At 37.6% G+C, this 22,725-nt stretch overlaps 1 protein-coding gene across 1 annotated transcript in view; it reads right to left on the bottom strand.

Annotated features, from left to right (window-relative positions):
* Positions 1-9,756: 9,756 nt before the first annotated feature.
* The window catches only part of SLC4A7 (solute carrier family 4 member 7), an 88,633-nt gene continuing 75,664 nt past the window's right edge, over positions 9,757-22,725 (bottom strand). Inside the window, exons 20-28 of the mRNA XM_063128083.1 lie at positions 21,239-21,352; positions 20,072-20,233; positions 18,968-19,219; positions 17,300-17,368; positions 16,526-16,699; positions 16,171-16,302; positions 15,160-15,260; positions 13,157-13,264; positions 9,757-11,476 (exon numbers count right to left, since the gene is read on the bottom strand). Of these exons, the coding sequence (XP_062984153.1) occupies positions 11,395-11,476; positions 13,157-13,264; positions 15,160-15,260; positions 16,171-16,302; positions 16,526-16,699; positions 17,300-17,368; positions 18,968-19,219; positions 20,072-20,233; positions 21,239-21,352 (1,194 nt within the window). The 3' untranslated portion in view covers positions 9,757-11,394. The remainder of the gene's footprint in view (positions 11,477-13,156; positions 13,265-15,159; positions 15,261-16,170; positions 16,303-16,525; positions 16,700-17,299; positions 17,369-18,967; positions 19,220-20,071; positions 20,234-21,238; positions 21,353-22,725) is intronic.

Below are 22,725 nucleotides of genomic sequence, written 5' to 3'. Positions count from 1 at the left end.
GCTCTCTGTCCCTCCCCAATTCCGGCCCCACCGCAGCTCTCCGGTTTATTATTGTTGTTGTTATGAATCCAAGCCCCCCCCCCCGCAGCCGCCACCCAAAAAAATATACCCCCCCCCCCGTTCAGCGACCCAACTGACAAACGTATTAGCCAATCAAGGCGCGCCTTCTTTCAAAAGGTCGTTTTCTTTGGCCAGTCACTAGGCTCCGTAGTGAGAGGCGATTCCGCTCCAGGGAGACGGGTAACGCCACCGCGGTTGCCCCGGCAACGGAGAAGCCGTTCGGGGTTCCAGAGCGAACGCTGTAGTGGAAGGAAACGACTCTCGCGCTAAACGCGCAGGGGGTGGGGCTAGAAGTGGTGACGCCAAGAACCAGCAGCAGATGATTGGCTAATATTTCCCTCCATTGTTTAAAATCAAAAAAGGAAGAGAAGAAGGGAAAAGAGGAGGCCGTATTCTCAAAGAGGGGAAGCCGCTTGATGGGTAGGTGTTGCTTGTAAAGTGGCTTATAAAGGCAGGCGCCAGGGAAGTCTGGATCCGAGGATTTCGACCTATTATTTCTCAAATTTAGAGACTGCTACTTTGCAAGGGTTTTTGAGATTTACATTTGATTACAAACCATAATAACTAGAGCAAAGATGGAAATAGCATTCTCCCTACCACCCCCACCCCGGTAACGTACAGCTGTTCGATACCAAATTAGGTTTCAGCAAATTGCAAAGGAACAGCTTTAATTGATGCATTTAATGTTTATTATCGGATTTATAAACAGCTCCACATCAAAAGGGATCTGAGTTACTGTCTAAAAAGTAGAGAGGAAAGTGGGTTTAAAAACCACCACCACCGGGGGGAGCTGGTACTAGGTACACTATATTGGGTTTTCCACGTTCAGAACCCTTAGAACAATTAGAATTTTATATATATATTAAGTGCCGGTGTTTAACTTTCGAACCTCTTGCGGAATTGTAAAGATGGTGCTTTTGAACACTTGTAGGAAGGGGAAAGAGTATGTTCCTCTAAATAGGATACGATTTTCCATAATCTATTGCACCTCATCTAAGCAAGCGTGCACAAGTCTGGTACACATTGTCGGAGACAGGAAGAATCAAGGATCCCCCAACGTTAGCATTTCCCCCGAGTCTCATCCCCTCCATCTCCAAGTCCCACCTTTTCTATTGACAAGGGAAAACGTTTCCCTCTGTACACTGAGAAAAGGGCGCCTTTATCATTGTGCAGACGGGGAAAGCGATTATTTCCGATCAGCTGTTAACTGGAAAAAAGAGACTTCCCCTGCTGGAGAGGAAGCAGCTGAGCTTACTTCCAACTTGCTTGTGAGTAGACATATAGAGGTTGTGTGGTTATTTATGAGTAGACATGCTGCTCATGCTTACTTCTGAGTCTTGGAAGTTGCTGCTGACTCAGTCCTGCTTCGTTCTGAGTAGGCTTTTTGGCACCACTTACTCTGCCTTTTGCCAAGCCCTTTACCACCCCCACAGATGACATGTACATGTGGCAAGTATGACAGTTGTAGTACAATAATGGAATGTTAGAGGGCGGGGAGGATGAATAGGGGCCACAGTTAAGTGGTTACAAAGGGGAGGGAGAGTTAAACCTGGTCTTGTGAAGAGGGTGTGGTGTTGGTCAGTGGGACAGGGAGAGAACTGGATTTGGAGAGGACTGTAGACAGTGAAAAAACTGGATTTGGAGAGAAGGATATGGGACAGAATGGCTGTGAGCAGGTAGGAGGCCTGCAGCTAAAGAATGAGAAAGACACGAATCTCCAGCTGTCAAAAGAACAAGATACAGATCTTCAATGACCAGGACAGCCAGAAAATGAACTGCTACAGTAGTTAAAGGGTTATTAGAGATTACAGGGATATTAGAACACTTCCAGTTTTGCAGTTAATGCTCATAAAAATTGTAATTCTCTTAAACATTTATAAATATTGCTAATGTTTATCAGTGTCTGCTGGAATTTGTCCAATATCCATCTCAGATTGTTCTATAATGAACCATTTCACACATGCGTGCATGCGCACACACACACACACCTCACTGCCATCACCATCATTAGAGATTGCTCCGTATTGAAAATTTCAGAGCAGTGTACAAGATAAAATAAAAACAGAATAAAATACTTTAAAATAGATTTTAAAAGATGCAAAATGTAGTGAACTGTGGCTGGTCATTAAGGAAAGGCTTCCTGGAATAATGTTTTCAGGAGGTGCCGAAAGGAATACAAAGTTGGTGCCAGCTTGACCTCCAGAGGCAGGGAATTCCATAGGAGGGGGGCCACCATGCTGAAGGCTCTTGCCCTGGTGGACTCCAATCGGAGGATGGGTCTATGTGGAACCAGCAGGAGGAGCATGCCCTCGGATGACCTCAGTGACCGGGCAGGTTGGTAAGGGAGAAGGGGGTCTGCTTCTCCAGAAGCAGTATTAGTATGGTACTTAGTACCATCTATTCCTTGCCTGCCAGCTCAGTCCAGGATGTTGCCTCCTGCATTCTAGCGCACAGAATGTTCTGTGAAAGTACAGAAGAAAAGCACATTAAAGCCACAGGGCTTGAGTTACTGGTTTTCAATTTCCAAAGAATTGCAAGCATCAAGATACTCTACTGTACAGCCAGAACAGAATTTGGATAAAAAAATCTGTTCCCAAAGTGGTGAAACAGATGCCCCTAGAGAGCCCACAAGCAGGACATAAGTGTTATAGCTCTCACCTAAGAACATCAAGAAGTGCTGGAACAGACCAAGGGTCCATCTAGTCCAGCACTCTGTTCACAGTGGCCCACCAGCCGTCTGCCAAGGGCCAACAAAGCAGGACATGGTGCAACAGCAACCTCCCACCCATGTTCCCCAGCAACTGATGCACACAAGCTTACTGACTTGAATACTGTAGATAGCACACAACCATCAGGGCTAGTAGCCATTGATAGCTTTTGCCTCCCAAGAATTTATCCAACCCCCTTTTAAAGCCATCCAAATTAGTGGCCATCATTACATCTTGTAGTGAGTTCCATAATTTAACTATGCCCTGTGTGAAGTACTTCCTTTTATTGCTGAGCCAAATTGCCTCTGATAATATATAGCCATCATGATTAGTAGCCATTGATAGTGTTGTCCTCCATGAATTTCTCAAAGCCCTTTTAAAAGTCATCCAAGCTGGCAGCCATCACTCAGTGTGGTAGTGAATTTCACAATGCAATTGCCTTGAGGAATATTTGCTTTGAAAAGCACTATAAACATGTTTTAAATAAATTAAATACACTGATGTGTAAAGAAATACTTCTTGTAAGCTAAAAAGGCCCAAATGTAACTTTTCCTCATAGGGGGAAGCTTCTCTTATCATTTTTGGTTTCTCTTTTCTCTATCTTTTCCATATCCTTTTTCAGGTGCAGTGATTAGAACTGTGCATAGTATTCCAATTGTATTTGCACCATAGATATTTATCAAGTCATAATTATATTGGCTGCTTTATTTTCAAGTCCTTTCCTAATGATGCCCAGCTTGGAATTCTCCTTTCTCCCAGTTTCAAGTGATCCATTTGGAATACTTCCTTATCCTCTTTTGTTTTAAATCACTCTAAACAATTTGGTGTCATTGGTAAACTTGGCTACCTCACTGCTCACCCCTAACTGCAGCTAATTTATGAACAAGTTAAAAAGCACTGGTCCCAATAAGATCTTTGGAGGACTTCACTGTTTACATTCTCCCATTGTAAGAACTGTTTGTTTATTCCCACCCTCTGCTTTTTGTACATAATTACCAATCCATAAGAGGGCCTCTCCTCTTATCCTTTGACTGCTAAATTTGTTCAGGAATCTTTGGTGAAAAGTTTTTTGGAAAGTCCAAGTAATCAGTGTCTATCAGGCCACTCCTATCCACATGCTTGTTGATACTCTCAAAGGTTAGCGAGACAGAACTTATTATTGCAGAAACCATGTTGATTCCTTTTCAGCAAGATTTGTCCTTCTCTGTACTTGATAATTTCATCTTTAATAATGCTTTCCAACTATTTACCCAGAATAGATGTTAAACTAATCTGCCTCTTAATTTCCTTTATCCCGTTTTTAAAATGGTGTTACCTTGAGACAAATAACATATTTTTGTGAGAAGATCAACTATTAAACATTTGAGTTAACTCTTGGATGGATAACATCAGGACCCAGTGATTGGTTAGTTTTCAATTTGTTGATGAGGTCTTGGACTTCATCTCAGTTCCTGATTCCTTTCCTGAAAATGTCGGTTCAGGTACAGGTCACCTTACCTTTATCCTTTGCTGTGAAGACTGACACAAATAATAATCCTTATCTTCCATTAGTACTCCTTTAACTCTCTTGTAATCCAATGGTCTAACTGTCTCCCTAGCTAGTTTCCTGCTTCTGATGTATTTAAAAAAAATTATAGTTTTTTTAAAATATTGATATGCTCCTCAATTTTTTTTTGCATGCTTTATTTTCTGCTGGCATTTCTTTTGTACAGATTTGTGCTCCTTTTTGGATGCCTTTTTCTCCCTCTCCAATTAACACAAAATCATTAACTATGTTGGTGACCCCTTGGACATTGTGGTACGTTTCCTGACCTGCAGTATAAATTCTAGCTGACCTATATCATGGTTTTGAGTAACACCCAAGTATTTTGGCGAGATTTGACCCTTTCAATTTCCATTAACCAGTCCCCTTGTTTTGGGGAAATTTCCTCTTCTGAAGTCAAATGCAACTATGTTAGCCTTCTTTGGCAATTTTCCACTTACATATAAACTAAAATTTGATAGCATGATGGTCATGGTTTCCACTCAGCCCAATGACATTCACATCTCATACTAGGTCCTGAGCACCACTTAGGAAGTTGTCCCCACCCTCCGGTCAGCTTCATGATCATGTGTACAGTTGTTTAGAGTACCTAGAAATGTTACCTCTCTTTCATGACTCAAAAAGTTACCTAAAGGAAAGGCACATAGATAATTGAGTTTGCTATTAGTATATACAAGTGAGACCTGCACAAAAGAAATCATAGTGTAGAGTGCTTCTGTTAAGGATTCTGGACACTATTCCATCCTTTGCCTCATTCATTTATCTGGTAAACTTTGTTGGACAATGTAGGAAGGAAGCCTCTTCTTTCCCATACTTAAGACTTGTTTGAATCCAGTGGTCAACATGGAAAAGGAAAACAGGTAACTGGGCTTTTCCCTTCATCTTTACTGCTTGTTGGAGCGGTCTAACATGGGCAGAAGCAGGAAGAGAATACGAAAACATATTTCACCACCATTTGTGAAATGCTACTACAGAAGCCTCCCCCAACTTGGCAGCCTTCTAGATGTGTTGGACTACGAGTCCCACCAATAATGTCAATTCTGCTAAACAGGAAAAAAATTGTAAGGAATTATTAGAGATTAATCCAAACAGTTAAAGTCAGTGACATTTTATTGCTTTTTGTCAACTTTTTGAAACATTACAAAAAATAGTTTTTGCAACAGTTATTAAACAAATTATAAAGGCTGGTTTTTTCACATTAAATATTGGAGTTTTTTTAGGCATTATATAAAATAATAAAATATTGATTCTACATTTGGAACAGTGTTAACTTGCTTTGGATTTTATTATAAAAGGAAATGTTATATGTAATTAGAAAACTGTCATAAAAACTGGAATTAAGTGCGTAATTACACCTCAAATCAAAGTACATGTTTTTGTTCAGCTAGATGTTCTGAACACTGGAAGACACGCTTACAAAAGAAAACATCAATAACAAAAGGGAACATATTTAAGGATGTATCTCCTAATAAACTGCATTATAAAAACCTGGCTATTTAACCTTGCTATTAAATAAGTTACTCCAAGACTGCCAAATAGTGACAATATGTACTAAATATGAACACTTTTATTTTCACACCAATTGTAACCATTTTCCTATAATTGACAAATTTACTAAAAAGTTACAAAGTTACAAAGTAAAAAAAAATAGCCAAATAGTAAAATCACAAGACAATATTTTGTATAAAGAATACAAGTATATATTGACACACAACTATTGCCTGTACAGTCACTAAATTAAATGGTTTTTCACAACATCTGTACTGTATTAATGGATGGCACCTAACATCAATCATTCTAAAATCATTAAATTACTGACCAAACATAACCAAAGCAAAATACATTCAGTATGTTGTGCTAATGATCAACAAACTCAACTGGTGAATTTAGACATAATTCATTTACAAAACATATGTATAATACATAACCTTTTCAAACAATGCAGACCAGTGCATTTTTGTAATGCATTACACTTATTAGTAACATTTTACACTTGGAACCTACCTTTACAAAGGGCACATTTTATAAGACTACTGTACATAGAGATAAATGCATTTGAAATAAAAGGAAAAAGAAATTGTTCTATTAGATGCTAAGTGATTGACATGCTTTGCATTTTATCTTGCACATTTTGTTTACTATCTGGTTAGTATGGAATACCTTGCCTTAAAAAGCAGTTTGCAATATGGAAATCTGCAAACAAAAGATAATGAGAAAAGAGTTCTACAAGTTCCTACATAAATCAAAAGCACTGTGTTGTATTGTCTGTACTCTAAATGTGATGCTAAAAACTTGACAGAATGTGTCTACATAGTATTAAAATTCAGACATACTTTCCAAAAAACACAGTTTTAAAATATATTTAAAAGATCAGAAAGCTAATTTCCTGGGGTGGCTTTGCAGCCACTTATGCAGTAAACTAGTTTGCTGCCCAGGAGGCAACCAAGGTATCTAAAAAAGTGCTCAGCTATTTTATTCTACTAGTTTGATGGGAATATACTGGCTTTAAATTAGGTTTCACCCCAAGGTGAGTCAGTGCACAGTAAGTTTAGTTATTTACACCTCTTAAGGCAATATTTATATCTATGTACAGTAAAAGCTATGTCCTTCACTGTTTTACTTTAATACTATCTTTTTATTATGAAAAAGAAAATTATGTTTATACAAAGTAAAATAAGTAGATATTACTTATACGGAAGTTACTACTAGAGTTTTCAGCATGTCATCAGGACGTATCTGATATCAAAAAGGTTAAAATGTGTAAGAATACGTTAGTAACCAACATTGGAACAATCAATGTAAACTACATTGCGAGTCATGGTATTCCTGGCACTGGAAAGTATTTGTACATAATTAAAAAAATAAATATTGTGAATCTAAATAGCTTTCAGATCTTCATTTAAGTTACCAAAATTTTTAACCCTTTGGCACTGAAAAGTTGATATGAACTGTTCAGTATTGTGGAATTCTAAGCTATGAAAACAAAGGGTTAAAATTCAAGACAATCTGTTTGGGTCTTTGCAAATTACTACCCATGCCTCTGAAGATGGAAATCTGCAGTAATGGGATACAAGCATGGACAACTCTTTGAAAGCTATAGATACTTACAGACATGATTCTCTTTTAACTTACCAGACATTTTGAAACATAATGTTGAAGTCACTGAACATACGTACAAGAGTTAAAGATAACTGGCAGATGGTCATGTTTTTCAACTAAAGAAAAAGTGCATTTTTTAAAAAAAAGAAAAAAGGCTAAGGCACAAGCTATGCAAATGTCCAGGAATGAAAGTTATAGCTACAATGTTCCCAAGATTTTGAATCAAAAGCTAAATAGTACTTAAAAGCTAATTTGATGGTGCTTGGACATAAGCTCTTGTTTAATGACATTACCCATAGCCCTACATGTTATAATTTAAACTTTTTCTTTGAACTCGGATTACACTTAGCAGCATTTTTGATCATCAATAAAACCTTAAGTGTCCCTTTGTATTTGCATTGCTTGCTCTCAGTTGTTTCAGGCCAAATCCACAGTTACTTTAATATGCCCAAGAACATGCTTTTATGCTATGTGACTCCTCACCCCACACTTCTTTGTTGCTACACAGTAAACTGCTTTTGAAGCACCTACAATTTCAAAAAGAGTTTACCCCATGGTATAGGGGTGCGCCTAGTTAGATCGGGATCTGACAAGCAGCAGATAAGCACAAGTGACTCACATGTTTCATATTTGCAGTGAAACGTGCTGTGGAGGAGATACATAATTTCATCTTCTAACAGGAAGCAAAGAGAGGAGGATCAAGTATTTCTTAAAAATAAAATTAAGTTATATGGAACATGCGAGTCAACAACTACACTTATTCACAAAGTTCTTTGGATTGTGGCCTTCGATTTTCATACCAACCACATTCCCCTTCAGCAACAACTGTTGAGACAGTTTCCTAGCAAGAATTACCTGCAACCAGGCAATCTGCAGTGGGATGGGTGGGGCGAGGCAAGGCGAACTCATTTTCATGGAATACTGTTTGGGAGGTAGCCATATAATCAGGCTGTCTGCTAAGAATCCCTGCAAATACAGAGGCTCCTGCATTCTAGTGGATCCTAGCCAGTGAGTAACCACTTCCTTTGAGATGCTGATTGACTAAACACCCTCTACCTTCATCGCCACTACCTAATGGTTATGATTCAGGACATACTTCTCCCAGTGCACATTTTATTGCCTCCCAGTGGTGACAGATGATTCCTTTCGTAAACTGCATTACCAATTACCTCTGTTCCTCTTTCTAAAGTGAACTTCAGCTTTACGTAAAATAACTCATGGGCAACAGGTACTATCCAAGCACAGACCAATCATAAAGTACTGTTAATTTTAATGGGACAGACATATAATTTTTTTTAATTTTGTCATTGAAATCAGTGGGGATTACAAGTGAAAGCACACGGTTTAACTTTGGTTGGATCATGCTCTGTGCATCTTGGAATGACAGATAAGGTAATAAAGCAACATGCTTTTGAAACTGAGGGCCTCCCACTTTTAGTCTGGCCTTTAAATTTAAAAGCTTTAAAAACTATTGCACATTATCCTGAAAATTTACAAATGATCATGGAGATAGTAATTTAGAACTCATTTACATCAATGGGAACCCATTTAATATTCTCATGCAGAGAATATTAAAGACGATTACAATAAGTTGGATTCAGACGTGGGCTACTTCTGTTCACAAATGGAATTGGGATCCCTGCTGGGCAAAGAGGATGGAGCCATGTTTTAGTCAATGCCTCCTATAATACCAGCAGAGGTTCTGTGGCTAAAGGGGAGATAGAGAAAACCAACACGCACACACCCCTTCCTCCAGCGGCAGCTGAACTGCACTGGGCACAAATCTGGCTCTAACACAATCTATTTTGATGCTAAGCTGACTTATAGTAGCACCCAAGACAAAAAGCATACTATTGTACAGTGGATGCTCTTCTGATAATAACTTCTTAATGGAAAGACAGTAAGTTATCTTTAATTATTGAGTAGATGTTAAAAATGCGTTCTGACAAAATTAACGAATAGAAGGGTTAAGTAAAGGCAGAGTAAAACAACTTTATAAGAAGGAATTTGTACTTTTGAAGGATTCAAAGGGAAATGAAGTTTGAAAGAAATATTTATGTAGAAATATAGTTTATCTAACTAGTAGTATGTGTGTTTTGTTTTTAATGGGTGCTCTCTCAGCAGGCACATTTTTCTTTACAAAAGGCAAGAAAATAAAATTAGTTTAATAAGTGTAGCTTCATATTCAATTGTTAGCATTCCTACAAATGTATATAAGCTACTGTATTGCACAATCCTAACACCTCAATGCCAAACATAATGGGTTGGGTCCCGGGTCCAAATGCAGTCATACTCAGAGTACACCCATTGAAATTAATGGGACTTATTAGTCTCTTAGCTAGTTGATTTCAATGGGTGTACTCTGCATATGACTACATCTGGATCTAACCCATTAGCTCCAGTCCAGGGGCTCCCTTAGTATGAGTGGTATTTTTTGATAGGTACATGGAGCACAAGCAAGAGCTCCCCCATTCACTCCTATATTGCAGACAACTTCATATGCACATCCTCAACATCAGAAAAGTCCTTATTGTCATAGACGCTCTGCATGCGGTGAAGCTTCAGATCACAATTTATTGCCTTAGATGTTAAGTACCCATGACTACAATTGTGTTTACCTAAAATGGAGACTTACACTCTGCTGCCTTTGCAGGAATTTGTAAGTTAAGCTTCAGTCCCAAACAGTATTTAAAACTAGGTCAGATATATTTGCTGAGTTATGTTTTAGCAGTCAGGACAAAACAGTTTAAATTTCCTAGAGCAGTCTTCCCCAATCTGGTGCCCTCCAGATGTGTTGGACTACAATACCCAGGACATTCAGCTAGCATGGCTGGCTGGAAAATACTAAGAGTTGTAGTCCAACATATCTGGAGGACATCAGGTTGGGGAAGACTGCCCTAAACTACTTGTACAGCATTTGATATGATATTAAATTACGTGAAAGCATTCTTAGAAATGAACATTGGCATGTTTTAAATATACCTTTTTACAAAAGCAAGGAATCTCACCTGCACAAAGCTTATGATTCTAAACCCTATCCAACAGGCATTGGTCCTAATTCCATACCCTAGTTTTAATTTGAAAATGAAGCACTAAAGAATAAGGTGGTAGTTCTAAAGACTCAATTTATTTTCGCTGATAATTATGTATGTGCAGGAAAAGGGAACTCAGAGAAAGAAAAATATATGTGAAGAACTTACTAAAAACAGAATTGGTTTACATTTTAAAACAAGCACCCAAGTCTGGATGTGTGTCCCATTCCATCCCCTTGTATTAGTGAACTGCCTCATTAATTTCAGTGAAGAGAATATAATCTGTCCTTGCAAAATATTTGATGAAGAAGGAAGCCCCATAACAGATCACTGGATTTTCCATGAGTTGTGAAATGCTGAATTAGAAATTAAAACTGAGAAGTTGTCTAGCATGATGTAGACATGAGACTGGAGTATTTTTTAAAAAATGGAATAGTGTTTAATAATTCCATACTCACACATATGATTCAAGAAATTGCCACAAATGTGAATTAAGTCCCCCAGGAAACAGCAACATGAAGTGAGAAAGGGCTGAAAATGCAGTCATTTGTGAAATGGCACATTTGGAATTTGTTCTAGGCAGATTGACATACAGAACATTTTGCAAAAACCCAAACAATAATTGCCTGAAAAAAGGACATTAATTACTGCAATAAATTATTTTAAAAAATCTATATACTAGAAAATTCTACACATTGCAGACCAATAATTTACAGTTAAAGATAATTTGACATGTATGGATAACTAAAATGTAATTTTCCTATTTAAAAAACCCGAAATAAGCATTCCACTAAAATAAATATTTCCAGAGTGATTTGCCACTTCTTTCCTGTCTTAAAGTCTTGTTGCTGTGCTTACAGTATACAGAGTTCAAATTTCAGTACCTGAAAGAAGGTTGGAAGTCACCCTTTTACAGTATATCCTATAAAATGATATATACCCTTGTTTATTTCTATAACGAGGTTTCAGCATCTACATACTTTGTTTCAGATGTATTTTCAACGTCTATTTTCACACACTCTTCTTTTTCAGAGCTGCTAAGAACAATACAAAAGGTTAGAAAAGCCAAAGAACGTATAAAATACTATCAACTAATATTTTTATTTCACGTATATATTACTTGTTATTAAGTATAATACATACGCATGCACACATTCCCTATTTAACATCTATTTCTATGAGCAAAGAGCACATTAGTAAAATTTTACATATAAATAGCGACTTGGATGCAAGATTTACATTAACAGCATTCAAGTCATAAACATTTAGTCATTTTTGCAACCCACACCCACAGATACATGTATATTAGATACAAGAAATATTTTTGTACGCTGCCTTGAGAGCCTTTTTAGTTAAAGGGCAGGATAAAAATGCTAAATAAATAAAAGTGAAATGAAAAGTGAATTATTTCAGTTTGTAGCAGCAATCCTTTTACCCACTTAACTGGGAGTAAGCTCAATTGAATTCACTGGGTCTTACTTCTGAGTAGACTGCAGTGTAAGTTCTATAACAGACCAAGTAGCATAAATCTGACTGGATTCAGATGCAATAGAAAACTATGGTATGTTCTAATATCTGAATCCAGGATTAACTACAAACTGATTTGTTGAATTCACAGACCACAGACAAGTCATAGTTAGGACCACTGCTCCACTTCAAGAGGCTACTGCATCTTGGAAATGGGAGTGAACAGATGGGAAGCAAAAACAGACAACCAGCTCAAAATATGGTTTGCCTGCTGTTCACCTGGAAGCTCAAGCTATAGTATGAATTGTTAATTATGGTTAACACAAACCATGGTTTCATATTGGCAGGATTTGAACAATCAATGGGGAAAACACACAGTGACGGTTGTTTTTCCTGAGCATGCCGGTTGCACGACTCAGATTACCCAAATTATCTGCGCCGCAGATAATTTTGTGTGGTCTGAGCCTGGTGTGGGCGAAGTGACTTTTCACCTATCCTACAATTCATGGCTTGCAGTAGGGGTTGTAGGATGGGTGAAAAGTCACTGTGCCTGCACTGCATTTGGACAATGCAGCAACCCATGGCACAAGTAATTAGAATAATCCCACGCATATAACCAGCACGCATGGGGAAACAACTAAACCCGGCCATAGTGTAGTTTTGCAACCACCCTAAAAATGCAAAATTAATAAAACCAGATGCAAAACAAGATATGCATGATATTCTCTTCTCCATTATGCCACAGTTTAGAAAAATATTTCAAAAAGGACAATCACAAAGAGGGCTGTAATATACTGAAAAAGTAGTTTTGGTTGGTATCCAAAAGAGTAGCTTCAGCTTCAGCTCAAGCAATACACTTTACTCTAGCCCATCAGATTTTTTATCTTTGAACAACTAACCATCATGCCATGTAAGAAACTGTTTAGATGCCCTCAAGTTTCAAAACTAGCTTGCCCTGTAGCATAGTACACTGTTATTTGATGAAGCTTTAGAGCATCTCTGCTCCCCACCTCCCACTCCCACCCGCAGCAACTCATAGCACTAGTTTTAATGTTCTTGGGATACAGCCTTCAGGTTTAGAAGCCTTCAGGCTTCCTCTGTCCCAGCTGTTATGAACATTTCTACCTTTTTCACTATTTAAATGTTGATATAAACTCTATTCAAGGCATAAATTATGATAAGACCAAATTATTTCCACAGCTCGACACACAAAACAGAATCAGAAAATGTGAGGAATTAGAGGCTACCTCAAGTTAGATCTTGCTACTTTGGCATTCTCTGTGTTCATGGAAAGAGCCTTCCACTGTGCAGTTTTGGCCATTTCATCTGATATGTTTACAACAGAAGGATCAATGCTAGACAACAAACACACCTTGATTAGTACTCCATGCGTTGCAGTAGAATTAAAATATGCATCATGCTCTTTAATATTTTGAGCCTTAGGTTATTTATTTACATAGCCACTAGTGACATGTTACATTAATTATTTGCATTCCGTATCAATATACGTAATGTGAGGGTTCCAGGATTAAAAGGGTTTTTTTTTTTAACATAGGAAAAACAGGCTTTGAATTTCAAGAGAATCCAGTGTTAGTTCTAATTGAGTCTGTTTTCAGAACACAGGACTTCTAAAGATATGAACCACATTTACACTTCCAAGCATTTCTTTTTGGAACATATAAGACCAGAAGAGTTTTGAGTGAATCATAGATGCTTTTCTTTATCATATATTTTCTTGTCCAAAGTATAGTAGGCTGATTTATACAATAGTTTGCACTTTACAAAAAACATCTTCACATACAAATAGACTTTGAAACAGGGTCTTGTATTTAATTTAAACCCTTAAAGGAGAACTCCGTGATAAGAGGAAACGGAACATCTTTTGTAATACATAGCGTAAAACTATTCAAACTATGAGTTGTCTTAAGAAAATAATGAAATGCACCTTGTAAAGCAAACCTAGGGATATGGCCAATGATATTTACTAAGGGTACTTTGCTTAAATTAGAAGATTCTTAGGATGCAATACTTAAGATGCTTAGGGAGCAATTTATGCCTGTTTAGAAAGGAAAAAAACCCACAACTTGAGAATGCTGGAAATTGTAGGACTTTTGCTCTGTCTAAACATGAAGAGGATTGCACCCTTAAATTATTCCCAGCTGATTCTATGGCTGGCAGAGGGATTGCTCCTAGACAAACTGATTAAGGATTGCAGCCTTAGCTTTGGTATTCCAGATGAAACCGAGTCAAAAGCCATTTAAAATGTATCCATTTTAGCAGCCCCTACAGGTAAAGAAGAGATAGGCAACTTGGGGCCTCCAAAGGCTTTGCTTTACAACCCCCAACAGCCCTTGTCAGCACAGCCAATAGTGAGGGCTGATGAGAGTTGTAAGCCAAAACATCTGGAGGGCAACAACTTGTCCACTCCTGAAGTAAGGGATGGAAAACTGGCAATAAACTAGCGATATCTTTGTCCTAATGTAAGGAGAGAAAGAAATCTTAACTGAGATTTCTTTCAGTAGTAGGCAAATTTAGAGGAAAATGCTATGTCTTTCAGACTAATAGCATTAACTGTTATAGTACCCATTCTGCAGAAGCATCCCAACTTGATGTTTTTTCATCAACCAATTTAGTTCAATCTAAAAACTATTAAATGTCCACTGAATCTTCAAATAGTAACTGAATCACATGAAGAAGCCTGGAGTTTAAAATAATTGTAAATAAGTGGGTGCTGTTTTGGGAATACTTTAACTAACTTCCCCAGTTTTGTTATCAAATTTTCTCAGCACAAAAAGATTCAAGTTTTTATGTGCACAAGCATTTGAGTTAAATATGAATTGTTTGTAGCACTGATAAAAGGTTGTTCAGGCTTTATGTAGCTGGTAAATATATGGCTCAGTTAATTTATACTTAGTATCTTCAATGCTTTTAATCTCATTAGCCATGCACAGTAACACATTAGGCAGAACTGACCCACAGGAGCTTCTTCACCCTGAGAGCAGCAGGTTGAAACAGAGTCATCTGATCTGTTCAAAAGGGTCACGTGAATGAGTAAGATGTAATTTAATACAGGTACACACAGCTATATTATAGATATAAGGAGCTTTCAGTTTCTCCTTCGTTTCTCTTTTTCAGGTGAATCCCAGATTTGGAGGTCAGTGTCCATTCAAAATTGTTAAAATATATTAAACCCAACATCAGATATCCAACTATACGAAAATCAAATTCAATGAAAATAGGTATATATCACCTGTATTTTAGAGCTTTCACTGGAATCTGTAACACATCGCCTCTGTCATATGGAAGGTGTACAGTTTCACTGTCCACTGTCTGAAACATTCGTTCAGCTTCCTGAAAGTTACACATCCAATACATTTAAGAAATTTTGAACTACAAGAAGAAGTCCTGTAAATGGGGCCATGTATAAAACTCATTTTCAATATGGAGCAAAGTAACCATAACTGTATTTTGTCCACAGCTTACAATAATCTTGGGTCAGCCCTAGCGAGAACTCTGTGAATACATTCTGAGTCACAGTTTTAAGTTATGAGTCTCAGATGCCTTTATGAGGATTGACTAATATTGCTCACTTAGTGTGTATGTAGTCCAGTATGAAATTAGAAAATGGAAAAATATTTAATCTTTTACATTTACTTAATCCAGAATGCTATGGGCAGTGTTCCATTCATGTACAAGAGCTTTTCAGTTCTTCTTCCCGGTGGCAGCCTCCACCTCATTATGATGGAGGCATTTCATAGCAGCACCCAATGGAGGGTCAAAGGGTCATAATTAGGACAATTTTATAGATATCCAGGTTTAAAGTTCATGAATGTATTCTGTATGTCTCCTCCATTAAGCCAATCACGCTAACAATCATATCTCATTTTGTATATATTAACACAGATTCTAACACTTTACATCACTGAGCATGCAAGTAACATTGAGAACTATGGAAACAATGGGTTGGGTTTAGAGTTAAAACTAAAATTTAAGTGGGGTGGTGGATGGAACTAGGCTGGTGGAAGTAGACTTCCCTTCCCCCTCATCCCACAAAGGTAGGCTCTCCAGTTACTAGAAAATGTTATAGGTGACCCTGCTGAATGGGGAGAGGTATGTTGAGAGGGAGATCACTTAAAATAGGATAAAGACACCTTCCATGAGTGGATCCCTTCTGTCCATGGAACCAACCCTATGTTTTCACTGTTTTTCTCATAAACCACTGTTTCTAGTTATTCTTTATTATTCTTACTATTCAACTTACTTCCTTTGCTTTTTTCTTTTTGTCATCTTCCTTCTTCTTCTTGCTTTCTGGCATAAGGTCATCAAGCCAACTGAGTTCCCGTTTGGTGAAACACAAATCCATGAGTTTGCGAATGAATACTAGAGCTAAAACCTTTAAAACAATTTTAAAACACATATAAATCACATATCACATATAAATCACATATAAATCAGAACGCCAATATATATATACATATATATAATTAATGTAGGTTGAGTTACACAATGTAGGTTTAGTTATGTCAGAATTGTATGACATGACTCTTTTAGGTAAATAAACTGATTTGCCACTGCTGAGTATTTTCAAATAAGTGTTCAGATACACTTGAACTTACCATCATAGGAAAAACAACAGCCGCCCGCGATGCTTTAATTACCCACAGAAGTACAAGACAGGTAAGTTGAACTACAGTAAATATATGAACTTTCCAGAGTGGCACGTATCGCAGATAGATCAAATCAGGCTGATGCTTGGCAGGCATTCCGAACAATTTGATACGATCAAAAAACTAAATTGATAAGAAACAAAATCACTGCACATTTTTCAAAAGAGAAATATAAGAAATAAAACTAATTAAGAAATGTAAATGTTTTACAAAGCTAGTCAGAGTTGATTATTTCTCACTTGCATGGAACAAATATTGGTCAAATATTTAAAGCATTGATCTATTAGACCTGTAACAAAGAATTACATTAGCTATAACAACTTATGAAAACTTCTAAACAACTCTAATCAAATATTTATATATACGTGAATTCTTTCTTCTGAATTAAGCATAGCTTTAGCCCAGGGAAAGAAGAAAGAAACACACCCTCCCTCCCCATCTATAAGCTGCATTTAGGCAGGGCAGAATCCTTCTCTTTCCTGCTTTCTTTTATAGTTTTCTATCTGCCTTTTAACTCTGATTGTACAAGTTGCCCCTGTCAGATTTCCACCAATTTCCTCTTCAAAGGCAGCTTTGGGGTCACAGCAAGGAAGTCAAACTATATTATCTGTTTTTCAATTTTTTGTGAACTGCCCAGAGAGCTTTGGCTATTGGGTGGTTTAAAAATGTAATAAATAAATGAAATTGTTCATCAAAGTACTACATTATTAAAATAGTACTTGCCTGGATGCCTTTTAGTGAGGATGCTCCCATGTAAAGAAAAACACCATACAAAACTGGCATTGGAATAAACTGTGGAGAAAATCATTGCGTTTAAATTCAGAAATTAACAGATCAAGGAATGCAAAAGATCAAGTGGAATTTTCACAGGCTGGGGTACTTTATCCAAAAAATACGAACACAGAATTCAACAACAGGACAATAGTTTTGCAATTAAATATGAAGATGTACTTTCAATAGAAAGCTTTAGCCCATCAGATCTCAGAAGTGGAACATAAGTATACTAAACATAAGTTTTTTAAGTTAACATTTTTGTATGTAAAGTATGTGAACAAATTTAAATATAACTAACTATTCCAGTCCCCCCACTTTTTTTTTTTTTTTTTTTTACTATCCTTATGTTCTGGGCCTAACTAAACGTCACACACAAATGCTTATATAACTCAACTGCAGTAGCTGCTTGTGTTACAGGAAAGCAATTTTGGAAGGCTAGGCACTTCGCCCACTTCTCCATTTTAACTTTCTCCCTCCCAAAGCAGCTTTCCTGTAAAGGAAAATAACTGGAGTTTATGATACGCATTTACATGTGTAATTTAATTAGGCTTGTTGTCCAATTCTGAATTTCACTTATTTTGCACATCTGTGCCAATCGCTTCTCTAGAAAATTCTTGCAACAAGTGAAAGAACAGTCTGTATCACAAAAAATCATCAAAACTCAAAGTAGAAATGCTACTCAAATTGAGTACAATAAAAACACATCTCATGTTCTCCCCACAATATAACCAGTAACCCAAATTCTTTTGAACAAAGACAGGACAGCTGTCCCACAATCCCAGCAGTAACAGGAGAAGTGTAACAATCCATTCTCCATCCTCACTGTTAAGGCTGGACAACATCCACAGACAGAGTGTACCAAACTGTATCTTTATTCTGGAAGAAATCCCTTGGGAGATGTTCAGAGAGAAGTGCAAAAGAATAAAGTATTGTCTTCCTAATCTAGATCCTTCAGTAAGTCATCCAAATGCCATGTGATGTCCTAAAACTCAGGCCTAATCTACACCAAACAGGACATTGCACTATGAAAGCAGTATATGGTATGTGTCAATGGGCCCCAACAGTTTTCAGCTTACTTTAATATTGCTATAAAGCAGTAGTGTGGCTCCTGCCATTTATATACTGCTTTCATAGTGCTATATCCTGCTTGGTGTAGATTAGGCCTCAGACACCTCAAGATCTCCCTGCTGTTATAAGGATAGGCTAGCAATAATCTTGAGTATTCTAGAGCTAAAATAGAACTAACAGGCAAAGGTAAATGGCATGCTAAATAGTCTCCCAGTTTGTTTCCTTTGGACTGTCATTCCCTGGACTTTTGACCCATCTTAGTCAGCAAGATACTCACTCCCAACTAGCAATAGTGAACACATTTCAAATTGAAGCAGCCCATACAAAGAAAAAAAAATACAGCTGTTGAAACATCTGGCCATGGTATTCAACTATCTATCTTTCTATTCTGAAAGTTGCAGAAACATATTAAGTCACAATTAAGTTATGATGTTTGGCTGCTTTTGGCTAGAACTGAGATCAACTCATCTAAGCCACACCAATAAGAATTTTAAAATTGTTTATCACATGTTACACTTATATAATGTTACAGAACAATTTTGTTCTTACCTTTAATACAGAGGTCATAAACACTGACAACCCCATCAGAACAAAGATCATTAATCCTGTCACCCTCTGCTCACGGATTCCCAGGAACTTCGGCTGCTCTCCTGGAGCAGAACACTCAGATTCTACTTTTAAACTGTTGACATGACTTATGGAAAGAACAGTTGCAGCCACAAACCAAGGCAATCCCATGATAGAGCATATACCTAGCATAATGCCAACCATAAGCAGATCGAGATGATAGCCACAACTTTTCTGTGGAATCAAACAAACATATTTCATACTAAACTGGTATCACGACAAATACATTCTAGTATCAAACTTTTGAAACCTCTACACAGACATATTTATAATGCCCTGAGATCTGCACCGGGTGCCTATTCGCTACTGAGCCAGGTTTAAATTTCTAGTACTAGTGTACAAAGCCCTAAACAACTTTGGACCAGGATGCCTGAGAGAGCGCCTCCTCCCTTACCAACCTGAATGGTAATAAGAGGGCATGCTCCTGGTGATTCCACATGGACCTGTGGCCCAATTGGAGCCCACCAGGAGAAGAGACTTCAGTGCCATGGCCCCAGTCCTATGGAATTCCCTGCCTTTGGAGGTTAGGCAGGCACCAACATTATGTTGCTTCTGGCGCCTCCTGAAAACATTTTTTATTTCAGTAAGCTTTCTTGAGTGACCAGCCGTGACGTTATCAGAATTCGTTTTTTAGCAGAACTCTGTTTCTCTGGTTCAAGTAGCACTGTCAATAGCCATGAGGTCTATTATTTACTCCCTTTCCTGTCTCTATGAACTTAACACGGCATTCCTAATACATCAATATTTCACCAGCCCCAACTCTTACCAGCCCAGTCCCTTGACACTCATCCCTTTCTCAGCTTTTAACAAGAACTGTGTGTTCCCCAGAATAAATGTTGCAATTTATAAACAAATTAGGCCTGGCATGCATAATTTTATTTCAGTTTATGAATTTATACTGAACATGAGATTTTGACTTCCAAGTTCAACATTTTAGACCAATGCTAAGTATATTAAGGAAGTTATTACTGCACAAGCGAAGTTGACTTTTGCATTCTCAATAAGGAAGTGAAAGCAAATGTTCACCTTGAGCTTATGCTCTTTCCTGTTTATGATAACTGCTGTAATTTGCTGGTCCATAAAAATGAGAATGGTACAGAGTAATGCAGGAACTGCAGCTATCACAAGTGTCCACCAAGGATTAGTTCCCAGAGGATCTATGAGCCATCCCCGGTCACTTCGTGTAGGCTAAAACAAGAGAAGAACAGATGTAAAAAAGACTAAGTATTTCTTCATTTTTTAAATTAAAGAAACAACTGAATTTCTTACTTTGTATGCATAATATTTACACTGTGTACACTTTCAAAAAATCCAAATTTAAAAATGGGTTAGAATAGCTTGGGATAATGATCAGGCACACATTGTTAAAAAATTAACAATGAGATGTAATTTAAGATAACAAGAAATACTGTAGGCTAGTGCCAAACAGATGTTTTGGATTACAACTACCGTAAGTCTCAGCCAGCATGGCTAATGCTCATGTATTATGAGAGTTGTAGTTCAAAACATTTGGAGGGTACCAGGTTGCCTCCTGCAATTGCCTTTTAAAGTAATACTCCTGAAGTCCTTGTGGAGTAGACAATATAACAAAACAAAGTTGACTAATTGCCCAATCTTGTGCATGTTTATTCAGAACCAAGTCCCACTTAGTACAATAGGACATACTCCCCAAGTGTGCATAGGATTGCATTGTAACCAAGGAGTGGGTGAAGGGTGTGCTGCATGAAAGCACACCCATGGGATGGAATACACTAAAGAACAGTACAATTCTATGCACATATACTGAGAAGTGAGTTCCCACTGTGTTCAAGTTACTCTCTGAGTTACCAAGATAAGAAACTAAAGGTAAGAATACAAAAAGATAGAACTGTCTTTTAATACAAAAAGACAAAAAGACATAATCAACATTTTCAATACACAAGCAAAACTGAAGAAAATCTACTTTTTATGGTGCATCGGTGCATGATGGAACTTAAAACATGCCATCAACTGTCAGTTATAGCTATGCCACCTCTCACAAAATGGATGTTGTGCTATCTAGCCTCCATAATGCTAGTATAATCATTTGTATCTTGTAACAACAACCTACCACAAAGAGACATTATTTCTTTAAATTAAGTAATGCTACCAGCAGTGTTTAAAAAGTATCTTTTAACATTTGCATTTTTTAAAAAAATAACAACTTTTGCTTACTTCAAATTTTTCAGGCACAAGGAGTTTAGGAGAAGGAACCCCCACAAGGTAATCAATGAGAACCATAATCACTATTGTCAAAAATACAGCAAAGTCACTTATTGTAGAACGCACCTAAAAAAAAAAAAAGGAAGGTACTGTAAAACATTTTTCCTCTTGCAAATAAAGGATATTTGCAACAGTGATAGTGTGTTCTGTCCAATAATTACTCATATTGAACTAGTTACAAAGGATTTAGTGAAAGTTATACTTATTCAGATCCAGCAGTTTATCAGTTAAAGTCTTAATTTCAGAGTAGTTTGAAGTAAATATTTCTTCTGGACATTCTAACATTCAAGGCAAACCTTTCAAAATACCTTATTTAACCAAATTCAAAGTGGCAACTCACTGTCAAGAAGTAATGGTTAGATTATGAGAATCTTACTCCCCAGTACTGCAAGTAGTAATACGTAATAAAAATGTTCATAGACGTGCGCAAGCGGTGTGTGTGTTCAATGTGCCTAGGCATACCCTAATGTCTCAAGCAATAAGTACCGAATTGAGAGGGCCATTGAGTAGGGATCCAGATGGGGATCCACACAGCAGGAATGGTCCTCCAGCTTTTCTGCTACCATGCTGAAGAACCGCTGCATCCGAGAGAGCACCTTTGCTCTCAGCAGCAGAAGCGAAAAGGAATTGCTCTGCTGGGAGCCTCTTTGCCAAGAGATGCACTTCAAAGAGGCCAGGAGGAGGCCCCCAAAGGCTAATACCGTCTCGTAAGCCACTCCTCCAGCCAGTGTCACCACAAAGTCCCACCAATGCTTGGGCTTGAGGAGCATATCCTCATTTCCCATCCCCCCCACAACGTCCAATGTCCCACAGTCAGGCAAGCCAAACACTCTAGAGTATGGCATCAGTGCCTCCAGTGCTTAATAAATGAATGAATAAAAATAATGTCCTTCATGACTGAGTATTCAATAAATGTTTGCCTTTTTTTAAAAAAAAATCCCTGGTGCACACCCTAACGAAATGTGCTGCGCATGCCTATGAAAATGTCGTAATGCATCTCAAACAACTTAATGTTAGTCTTTAACTTGAGCTAAAGAATCAGGAGCAGGCTGCATGATCATAAGTTCCTACTCCCCACTCATGGGCAACCACCTCCCCAGCTTCCCTTTCCTACTGCTTGTTGTATCTTTGACCAACGTTAACTATGATTAATTCAATTTAACAATGTTTTTGGAACAATTACAAAATATTAATTTAAAAGGATCCAGTGTTGAATTACATGTGCCTTTGTACAGTTGCTGCCACAAAGTTCCTTTATGGAATTTTTGTGAACCACCCAGAGAGCTTCGGCTATTGGGCGGTATAAAAATGTAATAAATAAATAAATAAATAAATAAAGTTTTCCCACACTATGTTTGCACTTTGTAGTTCTATACTGATGGGAGGATTCTTGTTTAAATGGTGACAGAAGCGTAACTTGAGTTGCTATACTGTACATT

This window comes from Elgaria multicarinata, chromosome 1, assembly GCF_023053635.1.
Source record: "Elgaria multicarinata webbii isolate HBS135686 ecotype San Diego chromosome 1, rElgMul1.1.pri, whole genome shotgun sequence".
In the NCBI taxonomy this organism is placed as follows: domain Eukaryota; kingdom Metazoa; phylum Chordata; class Lepidosauria; order Squamata; family Anguidae; genus Elgaria; species Elgaria multicarinata.
This window is presented reverse-complemented; position numbering and strand designations above follow the sequence as displayed.